This window comes from Quercus lobata, chromosome 7 (assembly GCF_001633185.2).
Source record: "Quercus lobata isolate SW786 chromosome 7, ValleyOak3.0 Primary Assembly, whole genome shotgun sequence".
NCBI classification, from domain to species: domain Eukaryota; kingdom Viridiplantae; phylum Streptophyta; class Magnoliopsida; order Fagales; family Fagaceae; genus Quercus; species Quercus lobata.
Genome location: NC_044910.1, coordinates 32,016,201 through 32,043,651, shown reverse-complemented (window position 1 = coordinate 32,043,651; position 27,451 = coordinate 32,016,201). Strand labels below are relative to the sequence as shown.

The 27,451-nt window shown below is 33.2% G+C and overlaps 2 protein-coding genes across 3 annotated transcripts; one reads left to right on the top strand and one right to left on the bottom strand.

Annotated features, from left to right (window-relative positions):
* Positions 1 to 643: 643 nt before the first annotated feature.
* Positions 644 to 7,434, bottom strand: LOC115954018 (vacuolar-sorting receptor 1-like). 2 transcript variants are annotated; one of them, XM_031071868.1, is made up of 12 exons: positions 6,681 to 7,434; positions 5,386 to 6,078; positions 4,581 to 4,669; positions 4,400 to 4,469; positions 4,226 to 4,309; positions 3,947 to 4,023; positions 3,747 to 3,828; positions 2,988 to 3,070; positions 2,827 to 2,890; positions 2,222 to 2,350; positions 1,725 to 1,831; positions 644 to 1,149 (listed from the first exon to the last, which is right to left on the bottom strand). In XM_031071868.1, exons 1-12 carry the CDS (start codon positions 6,973 to 6,975, stop codon positions 1,051 to 1,053), a joined length of 1,872 nt encoding a protein of 623 aa, XP_030927728.1. In that variant the 5' UTR covers positions 6,976 to 7,434; the 3' UTR covers positions 644 to 1,050. The 2 variants fall into 2 exon arrangements, with proteins under 2 accessions (XP_030927728.1, XP_030927729.1); XM_031071869.1 differs by lacking the exon at positions 5,386 to 6,078 and having other exon boundaries at positions 6,681 to 7,103.
* A 17,326-nt stretch (positions 7,435 to 24,760) lies between these two features.
* On the top strand, positions 24,761 to 27,242 carry LOC115951919 (zinc finger BED domain-containing protein RICESLEEPER 3-like). The gene is made up of 6 exons (XM_031069041.1): positions 24,761 to 24,890; positions 25,480 to 25,738; positions 25,846 to 25,986; positions 26,305 to 26,485; positions 27,009 to 27,087; positions 27,199 to 27,242. Exons 1-6 carry the CDS (start codon positions 24,761 to 24,763, stop codon positions 27,240 to 27,242), a joined length of 834 nt encoding a protein of 277 aa, XP_030924901.1.
* Positions 27,243 to 27,451: the final 209 nt, after the last annotated feature.

The following is a 27,451-nucleotide window of genomic DNA, read 5'->3' as shown; positions in this document are numbered from 1 at the left end:
TCGACACTGTCCTCCCCAAACCGCAAGCCATCGCTGCCGCCCATCTCTCTATTCTCTTTGCTGTGATTGAGGGTTTATTTATTTATTTATTTTTTTTCATATGGGTTTGGTGGCTGTGGTGGTGGTGGTTGATTTTGGCTATGGTAGTGGTGGTGGATGATTTTGGCTTTGGTTGTGGGTTTTGTGTATTTTGGCTATGAGTTTTGTGGTTTATGGTTGTGGTTGTGGTAGTGGGTTGTGGTTGTCATGGCTGGTGGTTTGTAGTGACTGGTGGTGATGGGGTTGTGATTGTGGTTGTGGTTTTGTTTTTGTTTTTTTTTTCTTTTTCTATGTTGTTTTGTAGTTGCCAAAGTAGAGTGGTGGTTGTGACCAATGGTGGTGGTTGAGACTGATGGTAGAGGTAGTTGTGGTTGGTGTTGTAAATATTTTTTGGGTAGTGATATATATTATTTTATTGTAGAGGATATATTATTTTATTGTGTTAAAAACTAAAATAGATCCACTGCTACAGCATGTGTGTAGATAAAATAGATAAAGTAATTTTTGGTGGAGTTACAAAGCTAAATTTTTAACCCCACTACTGTGGATACTCTTACGAGTTACTGTTCTTGCAATATCTGATATCAAGCAAAATAAATAAAGGGAAGTCATCAACCCAGGTGGGAACCAGTACATTGAAGTTTGAACCTACAGTGAGAATAGAACTACAACAAATACTTAAAACTGTTATACTTGCTTCCATCCTGAGCAAAATTGCACCCTTGATAAGTTGGGAAATATATGCATCAATTAGGCTACCGATTTACATTGATAAGAACAGAATGAAAGGACAAACTTCCAACTCTCAAAATAAACACAGAAATTCTGACTATCAGAGATGTTGCTAGATTTATAAAAAAGAAGAAAAAAGCTGTTGCTAGCCACAGGTTAAAAACAGTACAATCTCCTACTAATCAATAAAATGTGGTTGGTGTGCAAATGCAACTTAGAATTTGGTGATTTGTAATCCTCTAATCATCCGAGTTGCACCTATCAACATCTCTCCACCTTTCATACATTCCCATGGGAAACGTGATTAGGTATCTCTCCTTGATTATCCAATGGCATGTACTGCGCCATGATTGCCCGTATCTCAGAATCCATGTATCTCTGTATAAAGTAATTTACAAAAACAGAATTTGTATTAGTCAACAAGTCCATCAATAAGTTAAATCTTATGATGCAAATTAGATCTATCAGGACTGATGCTGACAAATTTACATTCACACACTTCAAGCTTTTGCATATTTACACTTTGCTAAGTTTTTCTTTGGATTTTTCAACTCACTAATCCGTATAGCCCAAAATTACAACAATTGTAAACTAGAGTCTACATTAAGTTCCCCTTTCAAATCTCTCTCTCTTGATTTCCCTTGTTCTAATTTCTTCTTTTTCTCTTTTGCTATGTTCCTTCTGGTCACTCTTGTTGGTTTCAAGGACGTTGACTGACCTAACAGTGGCCCAAATCACTCCTAGCATCTTACAGTAATCTCTTTTTACTATTTTCTTATTAGATCATACAACTTCAGGTTCTTCTTCACATGCAGACATGAGAAAATATGCTAATAGATTTGAGTTTATTATATATATATATATATATATATATATCTTAATCCATTCTGAATCAAGGCCTATTCCAATGAACTTAATAATGTATCTACAATTTTATGCAACAGCAAACATACCCGGATTCTGTACTTGTAAATTGCATATCCCCCAACCCCAGCAGCAGCCAAGCCGAGAATAATAATCCAAATAAAGCTCCAACTCACCTCTGTCTTGCCATCTTTACCTAAAATTTTCCAACAGAAAACTTAGCAGATGAAAAATTGAAAACAAATGGCAAATTGCATTAAATAGAAATTAGTAATCAAGTGTTCTATAACATAGGATGATCAAACTCAGACTGGCAAAGAAATAACAGAATCAATCTCAAATCCCAACAGCCATGGAGGTATGACAACCAAATCAAATAAATGATTATTTTAAAAAGGATGTTTTCCTAGCATTTTCTACAAGTTCGTACTTGTAAATTCATAATTGGTGTCTAGATGCAAATTTTGTTATTTGGTAATACAGGAAAAAAATAGATTTGCATTAGTGGATAGTGAAAATAAAGAACTTGCCCCCTATGTGTATCGCATCAAAATATAACCAAAACAAGCACTTTCAGGTTACTTACTTATACATGTGTCATGTTCTTGCATGTACAATAAACCACCACTACAACTGCACTCATAACTGCCCCATGTATTCTTGCATTTGCATTCTGGGCACTGGCAGGCTATTTTCTCTTTGCATTCATCAACATCTGAAGCAATGACACAGCAAAGAAACATGTATGGTGAATCAACATAAAGTCCTCGTTGGTACATGAAATAAAATGAAAGCACGTGTAAGCCTATGACTTAGTTGTAGCTACTACCCCATTCCTCCTGGCCTACAAAAGGCCTTTGGCTGTGGGCTTAGAACCCATATATAAAGTACAAAAATATCAGGAGATGAAATACTAAATATCAGGAGATAAGAACCAAAATTGACATAAATTGTCTTTCTATGTAAGGTCTATCATTAATATGCTCTATAAAGTAGTATATTCTGCAATAAATGTTTAGTTTTGTAACTATGTATGATGCGGTCTGGCCCTTAAGGTTCAGATGGAAATTTTATGATAACGGGCTGGAGGAGCCTCTAAATAATGTGACATTTTAATAAGCCCACTTCATCCACTTTATAATGGATATGATGTCTGATTCTATTAATTGAAGAGATCAAGGGTAACAATACCGTCACAGGTGTTGATTCCGTCACCCTTGAATCCTTGCGGACACTTGCAATCTTTTGAGTTATCCTGCTCAATCATCAGAAATCCAGTTTGATCACAAACAATAAGATAAAGCAAGATAAAAAATATGAATCACTAACTGATTTAAAGTTCAACAACATACAGCACAAGCTGAGTAAGTCGCGCCATCATGAGTTTTCTTCCAACAACCTCCATTATTGATTTCACAACGTAAAGCCCCTGTAGCTGTTAAACAAAGCAGAATCATGGCATAAATAAAACTGAAACAGGTAAGTAAAAATATTAAATAGCAGGTTTTTTCATTAATGAACATTGCCATATTGATCTCTATGTACTTCTACTTCCTATATGTAGTAGGAATCTAAATAAGATTTACAACCCTCCTGGCCCCACTCTGGCCATGAAAAGATTGAAATACCATAATGCCCCATTTTCCAAGTAGGTAATTGCGTCTTGTTAAGGGCTCTATCATTATCAGCACAGTCCAAAACATTTTCATCGGCCATGCAACAAAAAAGTTACTCTAAAAATTAAAACCATCCAAGATCATGGCAATAAAAAAGTTGTTTTTCAGAAGTACCATGTTAGAGATGTTCACAGACAAGTTTGCTTAAGGTACCCGATGTGTGTGCTTTGAGTTTAATCCTCGAGTACACGTACCACATAGAAAGGGTCATATTTGCATTCACAGTATCACTTAAGGAAGACACTGGTATCAAGCAAGTTAGTAGGCCCACCTATGAGAAACTCCTAGTTCGTTGGTCCCTTTCCATAGTGACAGAATTATGGTTACTGGAACCTACTCATTAACTACCAAATAGCTTTCAATGTGGGTTATATAATTTTGTTTTATCAACTTTATCTCGAAACTAAACTAGCACCCTATGAAGAGAATTTTTACCTTCACAATGAGTATAACCGTCACCAACAAACTTTACACCTTGCACAACAGGGCATTCACATACTCTTCCCCGGAAAGTATCCTACAAAATAGCAAGCCTCACATAAGAAGCAAGGAAACAGTGAAACAAATGAAGTAAAAGGTTTTTCATTTTTTTCTCATAATAACGTACAAACAAAATGTTAAGCCAATGGACATACCTTGCATGCAGTTACGTTAGCAGCCTTGTCTTGCCAGCAGCCACCATTGTTGTGCAAACACTCATTTGTTTCTATATCTGCAAGGAACAAACCATAGGAGGACAATAAATATCAGATGGAGTAATTGAGATCATAGAATAAATATCACATGGACAAGGGTTCCTTAGAATTCACTTGTCTTGATTTTTGTAGTATAAAGTGATGCCACAGCAATTGCTCTTTCTTTAAAAGGCCACACACACATGCACACAAACAAACATAAGAAGGATAGTTAGAGACCTTCGCTCAAACAAATGGCAGGCTCTGTGGTCTCCTCAAATCCTGCACAGATGGCCTTGAGAACTGCTACCTTGTCCAGCTTACCTGAAACCATTATTATAATAAAAATAAAGGTTACAGAGCAGATTCATGCACTTGAACAGATAATAAGATCTGTAATGAGCTTCCTCAAACCTCTATACTGTCTGTTATTTATTACAAGAGTTGGCAATATAGTAACATCTCCACGGGTGCCTTTGCCAATCTGAAATTAGAATTTTACAAGAGCAAGATGAGAAAAAACATAACACACAATGAGAAATTGAAGAGACAGGCTGTATAAGCACCATGAACAGTTAGTCTTCTAGGAGTTTACCTGTGCATCCTGTTCAGCTTTAAGAACTGGGTTGTCCACATCTGCCGAAGGGTCTCCAACACAATTTTCTATTTTCTTGAGGTCAACATCTGTCAAAGTACATAACAAGAAACATAAAGAACCTCAGTTTACTATCCTTCGGTCTATAAGATAAGGTTGCTCTCATCTGCTACTACCTAGTAAATTAGAAAAAGCATAAAAAACCAATGACTCAATAACTAAGTAATTGTGTTTCCAGGCACCCTACAGAATTAAATAACTTAAATGACATTCTGAGGCATTTCATTCAAGCAGAAATATCCAAAATCATGGTGTTTCCAGTCATGGACAAAAGCTTAAAAGATGGTATAAGAAAAATAACGTTGTAGCTAAAACAAAGACCAACAGGTTGATATCAATAAGTTATTGACTGATTTAAAAATTAAATAGAATACAAGAAATAAAATAATAAGAATTGGCACTAGAATGATTGCAACATTGTGGATGACACCAAATTCACAGAATATCATATAAATCATCCATTCAAAATATGTCACTGGAAAGCGTTCCAGCCCAATTAGTATTGAAGCATAGAGGCAATAAACCCTGAATAAAATTTTGGTAAAATTACAAAAATTCCAGAGACAAATCAGAACTTTTAAAAAGTGTGTTTAAGGTGACGTGACAATATACAACGCAAAGGGGCACATCTAAGGATCTCATTAAATATCTGAAAAATTTTGTCACAATCTTTTATGCATAGAATACAAAGGAAATATGCATAGTATGTCAAAATGCAAACATTCACATGGAGTCTTCAACCTACCAAGGGATTTAATAACTTGATTTGAGCATTCTTCATTATACTTCTTCTCTTTCATTGGGCAACGGATTGCAAAATCTGTCACATAATCCCACCAAAGCCATGGCTTTCCACTTTCATTGGCCACCTTAAAAAAGCACGCTTGGCGTAGATTTTGAACCACAACATCCTTCCCATCATATCCTCTATTAAAATCTTGCTCGGGATCTGGAGCACAGTACCTCCCATGATTGATGCACTGAGACTTGCACTGTTTGCTAAAAATAAAAGCTTCTGGGCAATACCAAGTTATATAATGTGGGGTGAACTGACTGTACCCTTTCTTCTCCAGTATCTGAGCTGCTCCTTTAAAATTTTTGACAAAGTCAATCTGGCTTTCACACTTTGGTCCACATTCATCATTGCTGTTTGTCCAAAACTCATACTCAACCCGCTCATCGGGATGTGGAAGAGCCTCAGTCCAATCAAGATTTATGTTAACCATCTCTCCAATTGATAGAGCTTTTCTAATGCTATCCCCCAAGGATTTGCTTATAAGGGCTGAAGGAATGGTAATGTTCTGTAGATACTCAGCTTTAGCATTTTCTTCTTCAGGAGTGTCCATGGTAATTAAAGGCTCCACCTTGTCATCCGCAACAAGAATAGCTGCTGCTCCAGCTTTCTGTGCATTCCATGCCTTCAAGGTGAAGTAACAATCTGGCAGCACATCAAAGTCATAGATGAAAACTTACATTCAAAAGAAGACAGGAAACAAAATACAAAAATTATGTAAGTTGCCATTCGATTTAGCCACAGCCCTTGGAGAGAGTTCATATCATCACAATTCACTGAAGGAGGAATAAGTATTTATTTGCATGGATACACAATGAAGCAAAATTCAATAGCAAAAATTCAAAACTTGGTACCCAGTACTTCAATTCAAATAAAAGAGAACTCCTACAATCTATTAGAAACTTCCTTAAATAGAATCCAGTCAAAGGACAATAAAATATTGATGAAGAAAGAATAAGCCCTGATAGGCAACTAAAACATATTTACATTATAATCGTGATAGTGACAAAAATTATTCAATACATACATACACGATAGATAGACACAATCTCCTTTGTCATCATGCCATAAATAACATAATCACAACCATAAACTATCACTAAAAACAGAAATTCTTCAAAGCTTATAAAAAAAAAAGGGTAACCAAGAATTAAACTGAAAATAAAAATTGAAACTTTAAAGTACATGATCAATTAAAAGACATTTTTTTAATTTTTTTAAAAAAAAAAAAAAAAAAAAAAACTGACCTCCTCGATCGGCTAGGAGAAAGGTGGGTAGGCCTCCAGGCTTGGACTTGAAGGAGATATCGAAGTCGTTGCATGCCTTATGATTGGCTTTAGGGTAAACCACAGTGCCAACCATGGTTCCTCCATACTGAGGAACCCCAAAATTCCCAATTGCACATTCATAGACACCGTTCAGAGCGCTTGGTGAACTCACTTTCAAGCTGTTCTTCTCTACCACAAACCTTCCCACACAAAACCCACATAGCATAAACCAAACCCACGCCAAAAGCCCAAGCTTTTTCCCCATCTCCCTCATCCAAAAACTCAAAATAAGAACAACCCAGATCAAGAAAAACTATTTATTGCGTTTTTCCTCAAAAACCCTACAAATCTATAATTCAGATTGCAATAAATACAGTTTTTTTTTTTTTTTTTTTTTTTTTTTTTTTTTTTTAAAAAAAAACCCCTCAATTTTGATAACTAAAGCTCTTATTTTTATGTAAATTTTCGATTTTTTTGAGAACCCAGATCGGAATTAAACTTTTTTTTTTGTTTTTGTTTTGCACTGTAAAAAGTTATCTGGGTCTAATAAGCTGAAACTGAGGCCAAGCAAGAGAAGGGACTGTTTGGAACTTATTTGGAGCTTGCTATAGAGAAAAAGAAAAGTATCCAAATAGGTATAAATCAAAAAGAAGATTGGAAGAGTTGGAAAGAGAGACGTGTTAGTTACGCTCTTAACTGTAATTCTATTCCTTCCCAAGTAAGTAATTTACCGGAAAATCAAATTCAAATTCCACGTATTGATTTATAGGAAGAGAAGTAATAAATGAACCGTCTTCAGAAAGTGCATTAGACCGCCTTTCTTAAAGATATTTTATTGTTTTTAGAAGTCTAGAAGATATTGGATAGTTAGATAGGATTTATGTTGGCTTTTTAAAGCTACTTTTCGTAACTACATTCACATTTCTTGAAATTTAGAATGATATCTCACTCCAAATTTTTGAAAGGTTAAAAACATTTGTTTCCTTTAAAATTTCAAAAAAATTAACATCTTTTTTAAAAAAAAAAATTTGTAATGAATTATTCTAAATTTTTATAAGAATCTCTTTACAAAATTTAACTATAATCAGTAAAAAAATAAATTTAGAATAAAAATGTAAAATAATCAAAATGCCAAAACACTTGCAACAGTAAATCTCTTTATAACTAGTTGAAAAAAATAAATAATAATAAAAAATAAAATTCACACTTAATATTTTAAAATACACTTTAATTAAAATTCAAAACAATAAATATTAATTATGAAATAAGATAATTTTGGAAAGCTACCCTTAAGTAAATGGAAAGTTAATACACAACATTTTTAATATTAATTTAACAAATTTTGGTCAATTAGATGTTAAGGGGGACAATTTTTTTCCCTTCAAGTTTTGGGGGAAGTGTTATTTTGCCAAATCTCAAAAGAGGCTAGTGTGACTACCCTAAGATACTTTTATAATTTTGTCTCTTTTATTTTTGTTAATACTAATAGTCTAATACTACGAAAATTACTAACTCTAGTTTTTTTTTTTTTTTTTAAATTATTATTGATGTCATTCGTTGTAGATGTTGCATAATATAAAATTAATGGTGTTCAATGAATTGTGAAAAGTAACACAAATTATTTTATTTGTTTTTGACAATTCTATTGGTGTTTGAAAAAAAATATGTATATATGATGTTACACTAACCGTACCTTTTATCTCAATGAATAATAATAATAATAATTGTAAGTACTCTAAAAATAAAGGCCCAAGACCACTTAGAACAGTGATGCCTTATCCTTCAAATTCAAGCCCAAGAATAGAATTTCTTTAGAGAGTGGGCAAACAATTCAAGTGCAATTCTAATATAAATTCAAGTCAAAGACCGAAGAGCATAGGATAATAGCAAGGGATAACACAAGTAGACAACAAGAAAAATAGCTCTCCTTGAGTAGGTCCGAGAATTAGTTTCTTATATATAAAGTTTGAGTTCTACACCAAATAAAACACTGTTCACTCTTCTTTTTTCTATTTTCAAAACAAGAATGTTCGTCCCCCCTTTTCTGGGAGACTACCCTCCTTTAATATCCCTCTTCTTTGTATCCTAACTCTCCATTTGTATGCCTCTAGGCGTTTCTAAGGATACTTGTCCCATCAACACTTTGCTGAAGGTAGTGGAAAGGGTTGCTAGCTATGAAATTACTGTTTAGGGATCATTTCCTCATTAATGCAACTAATAAGGTTGGTGCAGGACATTCAATGCAGAGGAGAAAATTGTTCCTTATTGAAAACTTCCTCCTTTCTTACCCGCTTTCACCGCTACCCCTTCTCCTTACCCTAGAACATCACAAGCCCATTACTTTGATTATGTTTCCATCCTCGGGTGGGTGAAATCTTCAGAGCGCGTTTATCTCCTCGGGTGTGGGTTAGGCAATCTAATCCCTAATCCCATCCTTCTCAGGCCTCGGACCCCTCACAATAATAATAATAATAATAATTCTATGGGTATAACTAATAATAATGCTATGGGTATAATTATTTTAAAATTAAAAGTAATTTTAGAAACAATCAATTATGCTCCCAATTTTATAACTTGTTGATATGTGCAATTTTGAGTAACCAACATAAAACTATAGCTCACAAAAGACAAAAAATGTCAATTACTCATAATTGCACAAGTTAGCAAATAGTGAAATTGAGTATGTGATTAGTTATGTTTGTAGGTGGACTTTAAAACTAATGAAAGTGATAAATTATTACTCCCTCATACCAAAATTTTGGTAGTGTTTTGAAAATTCAACTTCATTTTTTTAGGGAATATCATTTAATACATTTATTTTCAAACAAAAATATAAAAAAATTCAAAACTAATCTCATTAATTTGAAATCTAATAAAAAAGATGTATTGACTTTGAATAAAGTAAAAGATTAAGTTAGGATATTTATCAATTTTATATATATATTAACTTTTCAAAGAAAATTTTTGGGACATCCAAAATAAATTAGAGAACTAAAAAATTTATTACAAATGAAATATTAATTTTTGAATTTTGTTGACAAATGCCTTAACAACAATATTTAAGATGCATTTATTATTTTATTAAATAATTGTACATGCATTATGCTATGGTCCTGGTTGCATGTCCACGGATTATACCATAGTCTGGGCCATGTGCCAACGCAAGGTTACCATTATCTATTTTTATACATTTAGCAAAAAATAAAGTCAAACCTACACACATATATATCCAAAAACAAGTATATACAACCACAATAAATTTATGTGTGCAAGCAATAAATCATTAATATATATATTTTTTATTTTTAAAAAATATATACATTATAGTTCATAAACATGTATTACCATGATGTTTAATTTTTATACGAAGTTATCATTTATTAAAAAAAAAGGTGCATGTATGTATTATATAATGCGGAAAATACGTGTTACTAAACGATGATGATGTGATTGGAGAATATATTTGGCGGGGCCCACGTTTGAGAGAACATCGATATGTGCTTGCAATTGCATGCATGCAACCCAACAAGTGTCCTTTCTTGCTTTTAACTTGTTCTGCTTTTTACATCCATCTGTTCCACGTTTCCACCAGGTCAACTATTTGCACAAAGTTTTCTGTGACCATTAATTTCCTGCACAATTTTTTATTTATTTATTTTTTATGAATATTTCCTGCACAAATTTGGGTAAAGCTTACCATTCATACCCTACAAAATTTCCTGCACAAATTATTTTTTACTGTGACAAGTTAAACCTTGCACTAGATGTCTTTGCCAATTCATGGAGCTGTGCGGTGAGCACAGAGCGAACTATTCTTTTGCCTTTTACTAAAGATGTCTTTGTCAATTTCAGTACTAATGCGTCTTGCACGAGTCGAATCCAAACACTAAGGCAAGGCGGGTGAGACACTCAACCGCTAGACTTACACTCCGTAGTCATATTACATGCCATGATAATTACACAAGGATGAGCAATCTCTATCTCCGCCCCAGCTCAACCTATCTAATGGTACGAGTGGCTAGCTAGTGGCTGTAAACTGAGAGAAAGTTGATGAGACAGATCTCCTAGTTCGTTGAAAAAAAAAAGGGGACATTGAGTATATTCTTTTATTCGATTTACTTGGTCTCCTTTTCTCTCTTAGCCAAAAGATATGCATATTTGCTTGCTTCACGGTATATGTGTTAGACCTAAATCTCCCATTGTTTCTACATGAGTCTCCTGTAATCAAAGAAAACAAGCACATACATATATACCAACAGAGGAATATATTGAGTTGTTATAAGTAAATTATTAACCAAAGTAAAATCAGTTTCAAGAGTGATATAAATGTAAACCCCATGTCCCATGCCATTTGAATAAGTTTTCTGGTAATCTTTTATTCGTGCATAATGTTGGTCATAAATGTAAAGACGAAATATTCTTAATTGTCGGATAATTACACGCAATGCATGATAATCGTTTATGTAAAGCTCCTTAGCCAGACCAATAATTAATTGAAAGTTTTGCGTGCACCAGAGTAGGCTCATCTTCTTTGAACTACAGCTCTTCAAGAATCTTCTTCAACCAAATAGCTTGACAAGCACAAGCTGTGGCTGCAACAAATTCAGCTTGGTTTACAATGTGACGATTGGTTACTTCTTTGATGACCATGAAACAGCTCCTGTTCTCAACAGGAAAACATACCCAAATGTGTTTTTTTGATCATCAGAATCTCCTGCATAATCACTATCTGTAAAGCCAAACAAATCTGGCTTTTCTCATTTTTTAAAGAACAGCCCAAACTCCTTAGTACCTTGCAAGTACCTAAGAATTCTTTTTGTAGCCAAAAGATGAATCTCTGTTGGACACTCCATGTATCTACTAATGACACTTACAGAATGCATTATATCAAGCCTTGTTGCAATCAAATACATTAAGCTCCCCACAATTTGCTTGTAGAGAGTACTGTTAACTTTCTTTCCTCCATCATCTTTGTTTAGCTTCAAACCCAACTCAGACAGTGTATTCACAAGATTACAATCCTTCATTTGAAACTTGTTCAAGATTTCTCCCACATACTTCTTTTGAGAAATAAGAATGCCAGCAGAGAACTGCAACACTTCTATGCCAAGAAAGTAATGTATCATGCCAAGATTAGACATTTCAAATTCAGCCATCATGGATTTCTTAAAGCTTTCAAACATGGCTGTATTACTTCCAGTATAGATTAAATCATCTACATATAAGCAAACAATGAGCATTTTCCCTCCATCATCAACTTTTATGATCACAACTCTACAACACCCATGAATATTTTAAGAAATGAAAAGTCTAGGTACAATTCTCTAGATTTTTCATCTTAAATACTCTAATTAAATTCAATTATACACTAAAAAAGGTGTTATCTTCCACTAAGGACAACTAAATCCAACTAATTATCTTGTCTAAATTGCTAATTAGCTAATGCAAATATGCAATCATGCATATGACTAAAAATTGAATTAAGGAATTCATACAAGGTACTACGAGAAACTCTACCTAAATTTTTTTCTTCCAAGAAAATTATCCTAACATTGTTTAAGGTTTTATGAAATTATTTTTGTCTTAAATTTTACTATTGTAGTGATATTTCTTACATCAGTGTTAATTTGATCTTTAAACTTTTGGTTCAAACAAATAGCCCTTAAATATCAAATTTAAAAATAAATCAAACATTACATTAATATTTTACACTTAAATTGTAATGAATTTAATCATGTGATGCACACACGGTTTCTATTACCATCAATGTAACTAAATATGCTAGCCTTTAATAGAGAATACCACAAGAAATTTTGATGTCTCATAAACTTGTTATCCAGTGGGTTAATTTTTAAAATTGTAGGTTTAAGACTTTCACAACAAAGTTTATTAAATTACCAATTGTCTCAAAAGTTTAAACTATTGAGATATGATAAATTTAATCATTTAACCACATATTTCTAACAAAGCTCAAGGCAATATTTATGAAAATAAGTATTACACATGCTAGTTGCTCTCAAAGTAATGATATCCATTAAATGAGCCAAGGGTCTATTTTTGGGAAAATTATTGAATATTCCGGAAGTACCATAAATGCATACTCTTCTCTCTCACATGAATAATGAATTGTAGGTTCCACCATGAATTTAATTAGTGGGACCCACAATTATGTGAGAAGGGAGAATATGCATTTATGGTACTTTAAAAGTATTTTATAATTATCTTGTTTTTGTTATCCAATAAGTTAAGTTATCCTAAATCCATACTAAGAAAATATTCTACTATTCTAAAAATATTCATTAGAAATTTATTCAAAATTGTAAAATATGAGCTTTGCCTTTAAAAGAGCATTAACTATTGAATTTATATTTATAAACATCTCTTAAATTGTAATTCTGGATTTGATAAAAAAAAAATCAATCTTACATATAGAGTTTTTATTCTTTCATTCTTACTATTTCTTTTATTAATTAATTTCAATTATATAATTAAAAAAATCTCTTAATTTACATATAAATTTTTATTAATCCGTGCATCGGGCATTATTTTACAAATAGTTGGAGCCTTGGAAGTTAAAATATTTTAAAGGTGCTTGCTTTCAAGTAGTTGGAGTCTCTCTCTCAATATGGAATCTTTCGGTTTTCTCTCAATATAATAAGTTTTGAGTTTTTGTTTTTGTTAAAATAAAACTCAAGCTTTCCAAATCATTTCACTCTTTTGTGAGGGAAAATATCATTTTAGGTATTATGACAAAAATATTTCAAAAGATATAAATCAAGGTACGATAAACATTTTTTATAATTCTTTTTTTAAAGATGTTTATTTCCAATTTAAAGAAAATTAAAATCTGTTTCAAACAAGGAGTATTGTAATGAAATTTTATGGGGCTTGAAACGAGGTCAGTGTAAATTATGTAATGTTTCCATATTCTTAACATGTAACATTAATTAACCATTTCTAGGACAGTTGCCCATCAACAAATTTGAGAAATTTAAATTAAGTGTAAATCCAATATTAAGTTTCTAATTATTATTTTCAAAAATATAAAGAGTGATAATTTAGCTAGCTAGCTAGTTGATACTTTTACCTTAAAAATAAAAGAGTGTGTAATATATATAGTAAGTAATAATTAATCTACAATCACGTTGTACGATTTGATATCCAACAAAACTTAGGAACTAATTAATAAAGATTATGCTAACGAGTGTCATTAGGACACTTATTAACAATTCATTTTAGAAAAATTTTAATATCACTTTTATAGGAAATGAAAAAAATTGTCAAAATATTAATTATTTTTTTTTCTTTTTCTATAAAAATTTTCTTTAACTGAATTCTTAATCAGTACTTTAATAACACTCATTAATATTTCCCATTAATAAATCCAATCTGAACTGTGTTACCAACTAGATTCGATGAAGATGTAATTAAATAGATTATCACATCAAGGTACCTGTGCTAGCCCCTGATAAGGGCAACTTTAATTTATATGTGTAGGTTAAAAAAACGTGAATCACGTGGACGGCGGCACGTTGCCCAATACTTGTGGTCACGACTGGAGACAAAAAGGACAGGCACATTCAAGCTCGTGGTTGTGGCCTCTTGCAATTTAGAGCAATTCATGCCATACCCATAAATGACCTTGCGTTGTGAACTTGTGACATATATCAAACTTGGGTGAAAGAAATTGCCACCAAGAACTCTTGATTTGTCAAGCAAATGCTTCATTTGTAGAATTTTTGTCGTAGATTAAAAAATTTGGAATTCAATATCTATTTATTTCAAAAAATTAATTAATATTTTAATTTGATAATAAATAATAATTTTTAAGAGCAGATAGTATAAATTAAAATTCTCTCAAATAAAAAAAAAAGAAACTTGCATGTAAATGATGTTTTTTCCTCTTTTATCAAACAAAACTTCTAAATATCTATCAATTTTTATGCAATAATTTGATAGATACAAAATTTTTATAATCTTTTTTACAGCTGCTTAGATAATATATTGTGATTGATGTTAATAAAAATAATGTTCACTAATGAACTCATGTATATTACACAATGGTTGCCATTAAACTTCCAAATCATTTTTGTCATCAGCTTAATTTTATGGTAGGAAGCTTAAAAAAAATGTTTAGCTAATAATAAAAGACAATCATTACTAAATGAAACCAATGACAAAGATTTCGAACTCTATTGTAACTATTATTAAAAAAAAAAAAAAAGACCACATAAGTATTCATAGAAAATGTGTTATTCAATTACAAAATGAACGTACTTTTTCAATGATGTAAGGGTCATGATTCTACGACAGAGTCATCCAAACGCTACTTGGTCTCTCCACGTGAGAACTTGGGCTTTCATGGACTCCTAGCGATCTTTATAAACCAATTGTGGGCCAATATATGCAATTATAACCTGGACCCATAATAGCTGAAGTCAATGGCACAATAAAAGGTAGAGTCCAATAGTGGAGGTGGTATTACATGCATGAACAAAATTTATGTACAATATTTTTTAGGTGTTGTTTTTTAAGTTTTCATTTTAAGATTTAGTCATGTGGCTACTTAACTAAAAATTACACTTCTATTCCATAAGAAAAAATCTATATGGCAGAATTTTAAAAGAGAAACCTAAGAAACAGCACCTAAATACTATATCTAAATCTTGCCCTACATGTATTCATAGTCTCACATGCAATGGACTCTACATTTGTGGAACCCACCCCAATATATAATAGATTTTCTCTCCAAAGAGGGGATTTGCATTTATGCATAGGCTTGAAATCAAGGAAACTATGCATAGAGTCTGACATGGTGGAGTGGGAATGGGACAATTAATTAATTAATATATATATATTTAGATATATTTTATTTATTAATAAACATCTTTTTATGTTTATTTTAAGGTTTTTAAAAAATAACAACAATCAAAATTCTTTAAAAACATAACTAAAATAAGAATATTTAAATACCTTTCCCACCAAACACAATGAGGCACAAATGGGGAAGTACATTGTTTTTGGTATGTTTGACACAAAAACATTGGGGGTTTTGAAGTGTCCATACTTTTTAGTTGATGGCAATAGTTATGAAAACATGATGCTCTAATTTTTATGAGGATCAAGTATAATTTCATGTCCAAATTGAATAATAAAGAGTAAGAAAAAAAATACATGTGACAAACTCTTACTAATTTGTTAAGGATACATATATTCCATAGTTGTTTTAAAAAAAATTTGAAACTTTTTTTTTTTTTAAGAATGAAAAAATAAAAATGGAACTAAGATTTGGTTGTTATTGTTGTTTGTTTTTCATACAATTAAGAAGATTCCCATAAACGCTATTTATATGACGCTAGAGCATGTAATTTTCGGACCTCTAAAAGCATATATGAACGTTGATCCATGATCTAACCAATCATCCTTGCCTCAATAAAAGCAAAGAGCAGTGAGTAATTAAATAATCTTTTAAATGTAACATAACTGGTCAAAAAACAAGAATTATGATAAGTAAGAGACAACGCAACTTTTCTCTATTGAAAATATGGCTGTCATGTCTAAGAATTAATACAATAATACACATTCCGAAATTTTTATTTATTTATTTATTTATTTTTTTTTGAGAAGGACATTCCGAAATATTTTAAGATTGTAAAAACTATGACAAAAGCATCCTTGTACTTTGTCATGGGAAATAAAAAGAGGTGAACAATTTTAAGTTTTTAACAATTCATCACCACGTAAAATCATATACTTTGTCCCAAAAGAAAATTGATAACACATAAAATAATCAAATTAACTGTAGGGTTCTCTTATTTGTTTCTAGTAATGGAAAAATATATATAGAAAACAAAATTAAAAAGAATAAGGGAAAGACTCATAGAGAGAGAGAGAGAGAGAGAGAGAGAGACATAAATGAGTTTATAAATTAGCACTTGGAACCAGGTCCTAAAGAGATCAATGAAGTAAAGGAATTCACCCTTATAACAGGCTTATGTGCAAGTTGTGGTTCACTTGACAATTGGTTTACGGTGATATTGTCTTGTGTCTGAGTGTTGTTTCCAGGGTTCTGTTCCTTTTCCAAATCCAACAAGTTAGTGAGTGACTTTATCCTCGTAAGATACTCATTTTGATCAATGATTTGATCTTCTTCATCACTAAGCAATTATCTCTGAAGGTTATTCAAACTTTGATCATAATCTGAAAGAGGACTCCCAAGAGCTGACACATTATAGTTTTGATTAAACGTGTCTGGATCTACTTGGGTTATTGTATTAATAGAATGTGACCCTTGAATTTGATCTCTCATTGGAGCATATGGATAATTGATCATTTCTGTTGTTGTTGTTTTAGGAATAGAATGTGGCCCTTGAATTTGATCTCTCATTGGAGCATATGGATAATTGATCATTCCTGGTGTTGTTGTAGGAATAGAATGTGGCCCTTGAATTTGATCTCTCATTGGAGCATATGGATAATTGACATTTTCTTGATTATGTATTGCCATCATTGGATATTCAGATCCTTGGTTGTTGATGATATGATTTGATTGCACAGAGAAATTCGTAACTGATAGTGAAGTACTTGAATCCTCAACAGCAAGGCATGGTCGTTTTGCTTGTTGATGTGCTTGAACTTGTTGCCAATCTGATATTGGTGAAGCCAAATCATTAACACCAAGGTGTGGTCGCTTAGCTTGTTGATATGCTTGAACTTGTTCAATATCAACCAATGGTGTGGTGGCACCTGAGAAATTTTAGTTGTACTGTGAACTAAGACTTGGGAAATTTTCTCAACTCACACAAGGTGTCAGATTCTAGGAGCTTCTTGTAGCTTTTTTTTTTTTTCAAGGACTCCTGGATTAAATTCAAGATAATGAAACCTGAGATAGTATATGAACAACAAAATTCATTAGTTTAATTAGCAATAAGATTCTTTACTCGCACTATAATTAATAGAACATAATAAAATATTTGTGACAATAATGTGTAAATAAATGTGACAAGAGTAACAAGTGCAGTAATGAATTAGTTACCACATTTTGTTAAGGGCACCAAATATATGAGATATCTAATGTCAATAGAGGAATTTTAAATTTAAAAAATACCTATGTTTTAGTGCTTGACTATCAGTGAAGTCTGAACTGATATTTCACATAGTTTTCTTTTGTGGTTCTGGACTGCTTTCTTCAAAGAATGAAGGTGGATTGTTAAGCTGAAAAAAAGTTTCACCACATCAAATTAATGAGACTCAAAAAAGTTTACTAACTCTTAATTTCATTAAAAAAAATTATGAAATTAAGATTGAGAAACTAATTACCTCAATTTCAAGAATTCCAACTGCATTTTTCCCAGTTCTAGCTTTAATTGCTGAAATACTAGACCACTTTATTCCCATCTTTTTCTTCAAAGCTGATTGCTCTTGACGAATTTCCCATGCTAGCTTTTTGGTTGCAAAATAACACTTTACCACCAAATATTTAGCAACTCCCTACACATTTTAAAATTTATTGTGAATTTTTTTTTTCTCATCTCCAATATTTATTATGGTCTATATAAATTATGAGTATTGCGTACCTTCCATGTGCCAATTTTGAGTTTGTTGGCATTGAAGTTCACTATCTTTGGCTTGAAACTGACCATGATGTAAACAATGATTATTAGTCTCATCAACATATGTAGTCTTTTCTTCATCAGTGTTTAAAATCTTGTCTATCAAGTTTACGAAAGAGTCACTCTTTGTTAGCTTTAAACCCAAAGGACCCTTTTTTTTTTTTGAGAAAGTAAACCCAAAGGACCCTCGTTGATAACAATTCTACTATCTGAGTCATCCTACAAATTATGAAGATATTGACGAAGAAAGAAAAAGTCAAAATCTAAGATAAATATGAAAAATAGAAGAGCAATTCAACGTTAAACCAATGCATGCACCATCATAAACCATAGAAGATCATACACGTACACAGTCAAACAAATACACCAAAAGGCTAAATCAATGAATTGACTATACTCTTAAAAGTTATTACACACACATATGAAACTAAAATTCATTCAATGACATCTAGCACTCTATAATATAGACAAAAAGGGATGACATGATCAAACAGTATACAGAGAGAGAGAGAAGCAATGTTTTACAATCACACCTGAAAAAGGAGAACCAAGAATGAATAATATTAAACCCTATGGCTATGAGTTATATACTTCAACCCCATGACAAACATCAAAAATCAAGAATGCAAGGAGTGTTTTTGTTATATTAGAAAGACATATTTAAAATAGTTGACACATTACATACCTCCAAATCAATAATCTCTACCAGTTGTGGCATCTGTTTATCACTACATACCTCCAAATCAATCATCTCTACAAGTTGTGGCATCTGTTTATCACTGTAATTGACAGCTTCTGAGATTTGAAGCCCATGATTATAGGCATAGGCATAGCCTCCCTGAAACTGCAGCTGAGAATTAGAGAAACCACTACCACTACCACTACCACCACCATTGAAAAACTGTTTCTTCTCCATGTTGCAATTGTTTCTGTTTTCTATTTTCTGTTTAGTTTGTCTGACGTTTACAAATCCTTAACACTTGGGTCAAGTTATATATTAATACAACACCAACTTAATTATTGAAAGTTTAGATTTGTGCTAAAACACAAGAGCTTGTTCAAACCTTCAATTAAAAAATTACGGTTAGATTGTTTTTACTTTAACTTAAACAAAGTGCGGAACAAGAGTAATTATGTGCAATGAATTGATAACACTACTCTAAGCCATATTCATCCACAATCAACAATAAAATGAAAGTTTAAAGAGTAGGGAAGATAGATGTGAATACATGATAACACCAAGATGTGTTATCGAAGAGGAAACCAAAGAACTCGGTAAAAAACCTTTCCGCAACCCTCCAAGTCAAAATTGATCCACCAAAGAATAAAGTTGGAGAATACGAATAATAAAAGACCTTCCAAGCCTAGTTTATCCTATGTACTTGAGCCCTCCAAACTCCTGTTACCAACGGACTTCTCGGAGTCTTGTCTTCTCTAACATCTGCCACTAAATGGCTCCTTCTAATACTTCCTAGCAGCACCAAAATCCCACTTAACACTCAGAATGGATGTGGTAAGTGTTCGGGCTAACAACCTCTCAAGGATCTAGAGATGGAGAGGTAGGAGTTGAGGAAAACCACAAAAAATGTGTAGATGATTGTGGGTATGACAATCTCTAACTCTTAAGTGTATTTGTTAGGGATTTCTCTCTGAAGAGCACTCCTTAAAATTCGTGAGTAATTAGGGTATATATAGTATGGGTAAAGAATTTGGTAAAGCAATTTAACTTTTTGCCAAACACAATGTTTCTCGGGTACTTCGCAAGATGACCCTTCTCGCGAAACACTCGCGAACTTGACAACCTGGCATGACTCTTCAGCTTCCAGTCATGTACTTCACATGTGGTCTTTTCATGGGTTGCTTCTCGCGAGCTAGTCGCGAATTGCACTGATTTATCTTTTGAAACTTGATTCTTCACCAATCTCTCACACTCATCCCTTATGAATAAACCCACATACATACAGGGAAAATGATTGAAGAAATTACAATCAAATTTGGCATGGAATTGAAGCCAACACAAGTTAGTTGGAAATCACAACTTTACAATCTCCCCCTTTAGCTATTCCCTGACAAAACCCCTAAATAGACTCTAGACTTAAACGTGAGTTTGGGAACAAAGGCAAAACTCACTCACACTTAAATCTAAAAGTTGTGAAGCACTTGAACCATATACACCTGTATCCTGAAACACTTGCACATAACAAATAGAATTCATTAAGCACTAGATATGTAGAACATAAGGCATGTATAAAGAATAAGTAAAATGCGATCAAGATACCAAAAGAGATATAAGATATAAAGCATAACTTGATCAAACATGAACAGTCATTAGGAATTGACCATAATGAGCATTTAACTAATAAATGATCACCCGGACACGCAATGCAATTAAGAGTAATGCTAAAATCAATTGCATGTCCAACATACTACATGATGCATTAAAGAAACTAAGACAAGTAGCAATAGATAACTATAAGCATCAAGAAATGGCTATAAGAACCAAGATACATAAAAGTACTAAAGAAAATTATGTTGCTAGAGAATATGGGTAATTGAGGGGTATCATCACATGTTGCTGGACATCGATCATCATTTCACTCAGGTCAATTAAATATTGTTTCGATCCCAATTAGATATCGTGAGCAAAATGTTAGACATTCATCTGCCACATACCCTTCTGCAATCGACCCTTCTGGGTGTGCCTTGTTACGAACATAACCCTTAAGCTTACACAAATACCTATTGATGCATCAAATTAATATGAGTAATTAAAAAAAAAACTATATTATAAATAATATCTCATTTTACATTTCACTTATCAAAAAAAAAAAAAAAAAACTCATTTTACCTTTCAATCGGATACATCCATCGATATTGCATTGGATCAGCAACTTTAGCTTACTAGGGTAGATGAATTGACAAGTGTACCATTACATCAAAGAAAGCAAGTGGAAAAATGCTTTCTAACTTACAAAGAATTATAGGAATTGCGTGCTCCATATGCTCCAAGTCCTCCAACTGTAAAACTTTAGAGCATAATTCTTTTAAAAAATTGCTAAGCTTGATCAAAGCATTAGATACCTTTTTAGGTGATAATTCACGCATTACAAGAGGGATTATCTCTCCCAGAAGACATGACAGTCATGAGTTTTCATACCAAAAATCTTATGTTCCCCTACATTCACACACCGAGACAAATTTGTGCAGTAACCATCCGGAACCTTAACATTTTGCAACTACTGAAACACAGCCTTTTTCTCATCTTTTGAGAGTGTATAACAAGCACAAGGAAAAGTAGTCTTCCCATCTTCAAGATGAAGTTCCTTCCGTATACCCATCATTTTTAGATCGAGCCTAGCATTTAAGGAATCTTTACTTTTCTTATCAATATCTAATACCGTCCCCATCATACTATCACATATATTTTTCTCAATGTGCATCACATCTAAATTATGATGCAACAACAATGTTCTTCAATACGGCAAATCAAAGAAAATACTACGCTTCTTCCAATTGTGGCTCTTTCCACGCCCAGGTAACCTTTTCTTTTTAACGGCCTTGCCTAGTATTACCGGTGGCAGAGTACCAAGTTGATTCAGCACATCATCACTAGATAATCGTTTTGGTGCCCCTTTTCTCTCTTTCTTACCATCAAATTGTGCTTTCTGTGATTGCCATATATGGTAAGGAGGAAGAAATCGACGATGACCCATATAACACATTTTGCTACCATGCTTAAACCTACGATGAGAAGTCTCACTACCACAACAAGGGCATGCAAGATTCCCTTGTGTACTCCAACCTGAGGTATAAGCGTACGCAGGAAAGTCATTGATAGTCCACATTAATGCAACTCTCACTTGAAAGTTTTCTTACATTGAAGCATCATAGTTTTCAGCACCATTTTCCCATAATTCTTTTAACTCATCAATTAATGGCCTTAAAAATACATCGATATCATTGCCAGGACCCTTTTGGCCTGGAATAAGTAGAGACACGAATAGGTAAAGGGATGTCGCTTCATTTATCATTTAGTTTAGTTTTAATTTAAGTTTATGAAATTTCAATAAAATAAGGAGTCTTTATGTCGCGTTACAGGCAAAAAAATACGACGTATGGGGGCTTTACCTGGACTAACTAGTAAAAGACCTAAAGCTAGAAGCGATCTTTCATTCACATCCACGGGGGAATGTTGTAAGGGAATACGACAATACGCTGATAACTATAGCTAACACTCATGTTTCCAAAAAGATTAAAGCCATCGGTAGCTAACCCAAGTCTTACATTGCAAGGATCTGAGGAAAAGGACTCATAAGTTCGATCAAATGATTTCCAAGCCTCAGTGTCTATGGGATACCTTAGTACTTCATCATTAGAACGATTCTTATGATGCCATCTCATGTCTGGAGTTGTTTTTGATGACATAAATAATCTTTGTAGCCTTGGCTTAAAAGGAAAATATCGCAATACCTTCCATGGGACTTTTTTAGCATCCCTTTTACCACCCTTGCTATTCAACTTCCATCTTAAGATCTGACAAACTGAGTACTTATCTGCTTCCGAATGCTCCTTATAATATAGCATATAATCATTTTTGCATGCATCGATCTTTTCATAGTTTAGACCAAAATCACTTACAATCTTCTTTGCCCTATAGTGGGATATGGGCAATTTTGCGCACATTGGAAATGCATCCTTTAGTAGCTCTAGCAAAATTGAGAATGAGTTGTTACTCCATGAATTCTTGCACTTTATGTGCATTAATTTGATAATAAAGGACAAATTGAAATACTTTTTACATCCCAAATAAAGTGGTTGGTCTGCCTCTTTAACCAATCTATAAAACTCCTTTGCTTCTTCATTTGGATCTTGCGATTCACTCCCACTTGTTTCCTCAACATCTCTCATATGAGGATAAGCATCTTGTATCATATTATGGATATCAATATTTTGTTCATCATCACTACTATTATTCTCATCACTACCTTCCTCGTCCTCATCACTATTTCCCTTTCCATGGAGATGCCATCCATTATAATCATGCCTCATCCCTTTCCATAAAAGATCTATTGTAACCTCAACTCGTGTTCTTCTATATCTATTGTTACAATCATTACAAGGACATTTTATCTTCATATCTTCATCTTTGATATGTTGAAATGCATAATCGACAAACTCTATTACTCCATTTATATATTCCTCACATGACCCACTAGAAAGACTGATCCAAGATTTATTAGCCGACATTATATCTACACCCTTAAAAAATGACATAAATATTAACAATTATTCTTGTCTAAATTGTGATAGATAAACTTATTATAAAAGTTAAAAACAAAAGCACTAAATTAACAACACCACCTCTGAATATATTGTAAACTAACATGAAAAACTTAATTAAATTTTAGAGGTCCACTAATTTAATTAAATAATTATATACAAATAACATGCACAGGTTCAACTTGGGATGTGCAGAAAACCCACCAACCCGCCAAACTTGACTTGACTCGCCAGGTTGGGTCGGTTTTTAGGGCTTGGTGGGTTGGGTTGGGTTACAAAATTTTTTTTATAGCGGGTTAGGTTGGGTTTGGGTAATAAAATTACAAACCCACCAAACCCGACCCGACCCGACCCACCCATATTTAATATATATTATATATTTAATAATTTTCTTAAAAAACCAGCTGGAGAGCACTTGCACTTCCTCGGTTCCTCCTACTAATACTATCATATATATTAAATAATATAAAATCCTATGGCTATTAGTTCTTTTAATATATATTTAAATATATTATATAATTAATAAAAAAAAATTTAAAAACCAACTGTCCAGCACTTCCTTGGTTTCCTCCTATCATATATAACATCCTATTAGTTCACAATCACACAAATGACAAACCTAATGTGCCGCCTCCCTCTTCCCCTCCCCTCTCAATTCTCACACAGTCACATTTCACTCCCATTTGAACTCTAACATTCTCTCCCTCTGTTAAGCCGCTGTTGTCCATCAGCTATCATCATCGCCTCGACGATGGTTCTATCTTTCCAGTGGTAGCTATCTCTTCCAGTGTTAGGTAAAGTTTCTCAATGTTTTCTCTCTCTCACTCACTCTATCTGTTTATCTCTCTTGCTGTGGTGGATCAATGTTTAGCTTTTGCTTTGTTGATTTCTTAGTTTTCTTTTGGTTGATTTTTAAATGTTTTTGCTTTGTCTCAACCTACAGGTGTATTTCTTATTCTACAATATTTTCTCTTGTCGACTTGCTGTGTCCCTTTCTTTCTATCTTGCTTTGCAAGTTTGTCTCTGTCTGGTCCTCTCCCTATTGTTTTTACTATTGTTGTTCAGTCATTAGTGTTGTTTGCCTTTAAGGAGTTACATTATACTAATCTTTGGGTTTTTATTTTTTATTTTATTTTATTATTTTTTAAAATATATTTATATTTATAGATGGCATCTGAAACTCAATGCGGCACATATGAGGTTCCTGTGGCACCCACTCCTACAAATGAGGCTCCTCAAATGGCGGCAACGGACACCAATGTTGCTGCCTCAAATCTCCCTCCCATAGAAGCAGAAGGTATAAAAAAAACCTAACCAAACATCATATGTATGGGGTCACTTCATCTTATTAGAAGGTGAGAGAGCTGAATGTAAGTGTTGTGGCAAAACTTATGCTGCTGGGTCAAAACTTATGGCACTACTAACTTAAGAACTCATTTGGAAGCTTGGTGTTAAAAATATCCTTATGGTAAGAATAAGAAGGAGGATAAGACTCAAACGACTTTAGCCTTCAGACCTAAAAAGAGTTATGATGCGGAGGGTGCTAATAGTAATAGTCTTATTGCTGTAAGTTACAATGAGAGCATCTGTAGGGAAGCACTCGCTAGGATGATTATTGTGGATGAATTGCCATTTAAATTTGTTGAGCATGAAGGGTTTAGGTATTATAGAAATGTGTTGCAGCCTAGGTTCATTGTCCCAACTCGCACTACTGTTGCGAGAGATTGCATAAGAATTTATTCAATAGAGAGGGATAGGTTGAAAATATTTTTGGAAAAATCTACTCAGGATTTCCCTCACCACTGACACTTGGACTTCAATCCAAAATGATGATTGGCAATATCACAAAAGGATTTTAAATTTTCGTCAAGTCCCTAATCATAAAGGTGAAACCATTGGAAAGGTGGTGGAGTCATTGTTGCTTAGTTGGGGCATTGATAAAATTTTCACCCTCACAGTTGACAATGCAGCCTCTAACAGTGGGACCATAACCTACTTGGATAAGATAACTAAAGAGTGGGGTGCTTCTATCTTGGGTGGTGAGTTTATGCACATGAGATGTTGTGCACACATTGTGAACCTTATTGTGATGGAAGGTTTGAAAAGCCATCATGAGTCAATTGTCAAAGTCCGTAATGCGGTAAGGTATGTGAGGTTCTCTCCATCTAGGTATGATAAGTTTAAAGCATGTGTGGAAAAAGTAAAGATTGCTAGCAAGGGTTGTGTATGTCTTGATGTTCCAACTTGGATAGGATAACTAAAGAGTGGGGTGCTTCTATCTTGGGTGGTGAGTTTATGCACATGAGATGTTGTGCACACATTGTGAACCTTATTGTGATGGAAGGTTTGAAAAGCCTTCATGAGTCAATTGTCAAAGTCCGTAATGCGGTAAGGTATGTGAGGCCCTCTTCATCTAGGTATGATAAGTTTAAAGCATGTGTGGAAAAAGTAAAGATTGCTAGCAAGGGTTGTGTATGTATTGATGTTCCAACTAGATGGAACTTGACCTACATGATGTTAGAGAATGCAGAAAAATTTCAAAGGGCATTTGAAAGATTACGTGTTAATGATGCATAATATATTCGTTACTTCTTGGATGATGGAAGTGGGAAAAAAATATTAGGACCACTTGATTTTGAGGATTGGGATAATGTGAAGGTGTTTGTGAAATTTTTGAAGTTGTTTTATGAAGTTACATTACGATTTTCTAGTTCTCTATATGTCACATCTAATGTATTTTTTCATGAACTTTGTGTGATGAAGACTGAATTGATAAACTTGTGTGAAAGTGAAGATCCTCTTTTGAGTATGATGGCAAGGGATATGCATGAGAAATTTGATAAGTATTGGGGGGACATTGAGAAACTTAATTTGATGAAGTTTGTTGCTATTGTACTAGACTCGAGGTACAAGTTGAGGTTTGTAAATTTTTGGTTTGCCAAATGAAATCGAGGAGCAGTGGCAGAGAACATGACAAAAAAGGTTAAAAAAGGTTAAAAAAGCTCTTGTTCGTATGTATGAGCACTATTGTGACTGTGATGGGTATTCAAATGGGCAAGGTCAAGATGGCTCTTCTTCAAACAATGTTGAGACTAGACCTGTGTAAGATCCCCATGCATTGGTGAAATCTATTTATAAGATGCATTTGGCAGCGGATAGTTTGGAAAGCAAATTAGAGGTGGAAAGATATTTGGCTGATTGTGTGGAAGAAGATTCTCCAAATTTTTGTGTTTTGAATTGGTGGAAGGTGAATTCCTAAAAATATTGGTTTCTCTCAAAAGTAGCTCGTGATGTGTTAACCATTCCTCTCTCTACAGTTGCCTCTGAGTCCGCATTTAGTACTGGGGGTCGTGTGTTGGATCCATTTTGAAGCTCTTTGTTGCCTAACATAGTTGAAATGCTGATTTGTGCTTAGAATTGGTTAAGAGCTATTGATATAATTGATCTTCAAGAATCAATGGAAGAAGTTGAATCCTATGAGGGTTTTGAGTCAGGTAATTTTTCAACAAAGTAATTTTTTAATTGTTATATAAGCCTTTTGGGTATTGAAATTCCACTGTATAATTTATTTATCTTTTTTTTTTTTTTTTTTTTATTTGTCTTAGAGTTTGCATCTCAAAGCACCATAACAGTGGAAAAGGAAGATTAGTTGGAAATTGGAATGCTGGATAGCTTTGATATTTTGGTTCTTAGTGGGACTAGTATAGAACTCTTTTGAAATCCCCTCATAGAACTAGTTCTGTATATTTTGTTTATAAACTCAGTTTGATATATTTTTTTTTTATAACTGAGTTAGAAATTTAGGATACTAGTTTTGTATATTTTGTTTACCGACTCAGTTACATATATTTTGTTTAT

Excerpts from the sequence above, each read along its gene's own strand:
- LOC115951919 (XM_031069041.1), top strand. The coding sequence starts at position 24,761 with ATGGCATCTGAAACTCAATGCGGCACATATGAGGTTCCTGTGGCACCC. Across the intron at positions 25,987-26,304 it reads AAAGTCCGTAATGCGGTAAG|TTCTCTATATGTCACATCTA; the intron begins GTATGTGAGGCC and ends ACGATTTTCTAG. Across the intron at positions 26,486-27,008 it reads TGATGAAGTTTGTTGCTATT|AATTGGTTAAGAGCTATTGA; the intron begins GTACTAGACTCG and ends ATTTGTGCTTAG.
- LOC115954018 (XM_031071868.1), bottom strand. The coding sequence starts at position 6,975 with ATGAGGGAGATGGGGAAAAAGCTTGGGCTTTTGGCGTGGGTTTGGTTT. Across the intron at positions 4,670-5,385 it reads TCAAGTTATTAAATCCCTTG|ATGTTGACCTCAAGAAAATA; the intron begins GTAGGTTGAAGA and ends GTACTTTGACAG. Across the intron at positions 2,351-2,826 it reads CGGAATCAACACCTGTGACG|ATGTTGATGAATGCAAAGAG; the intron begins GTATTGTTACCC and ends TCATTGCTTCAG.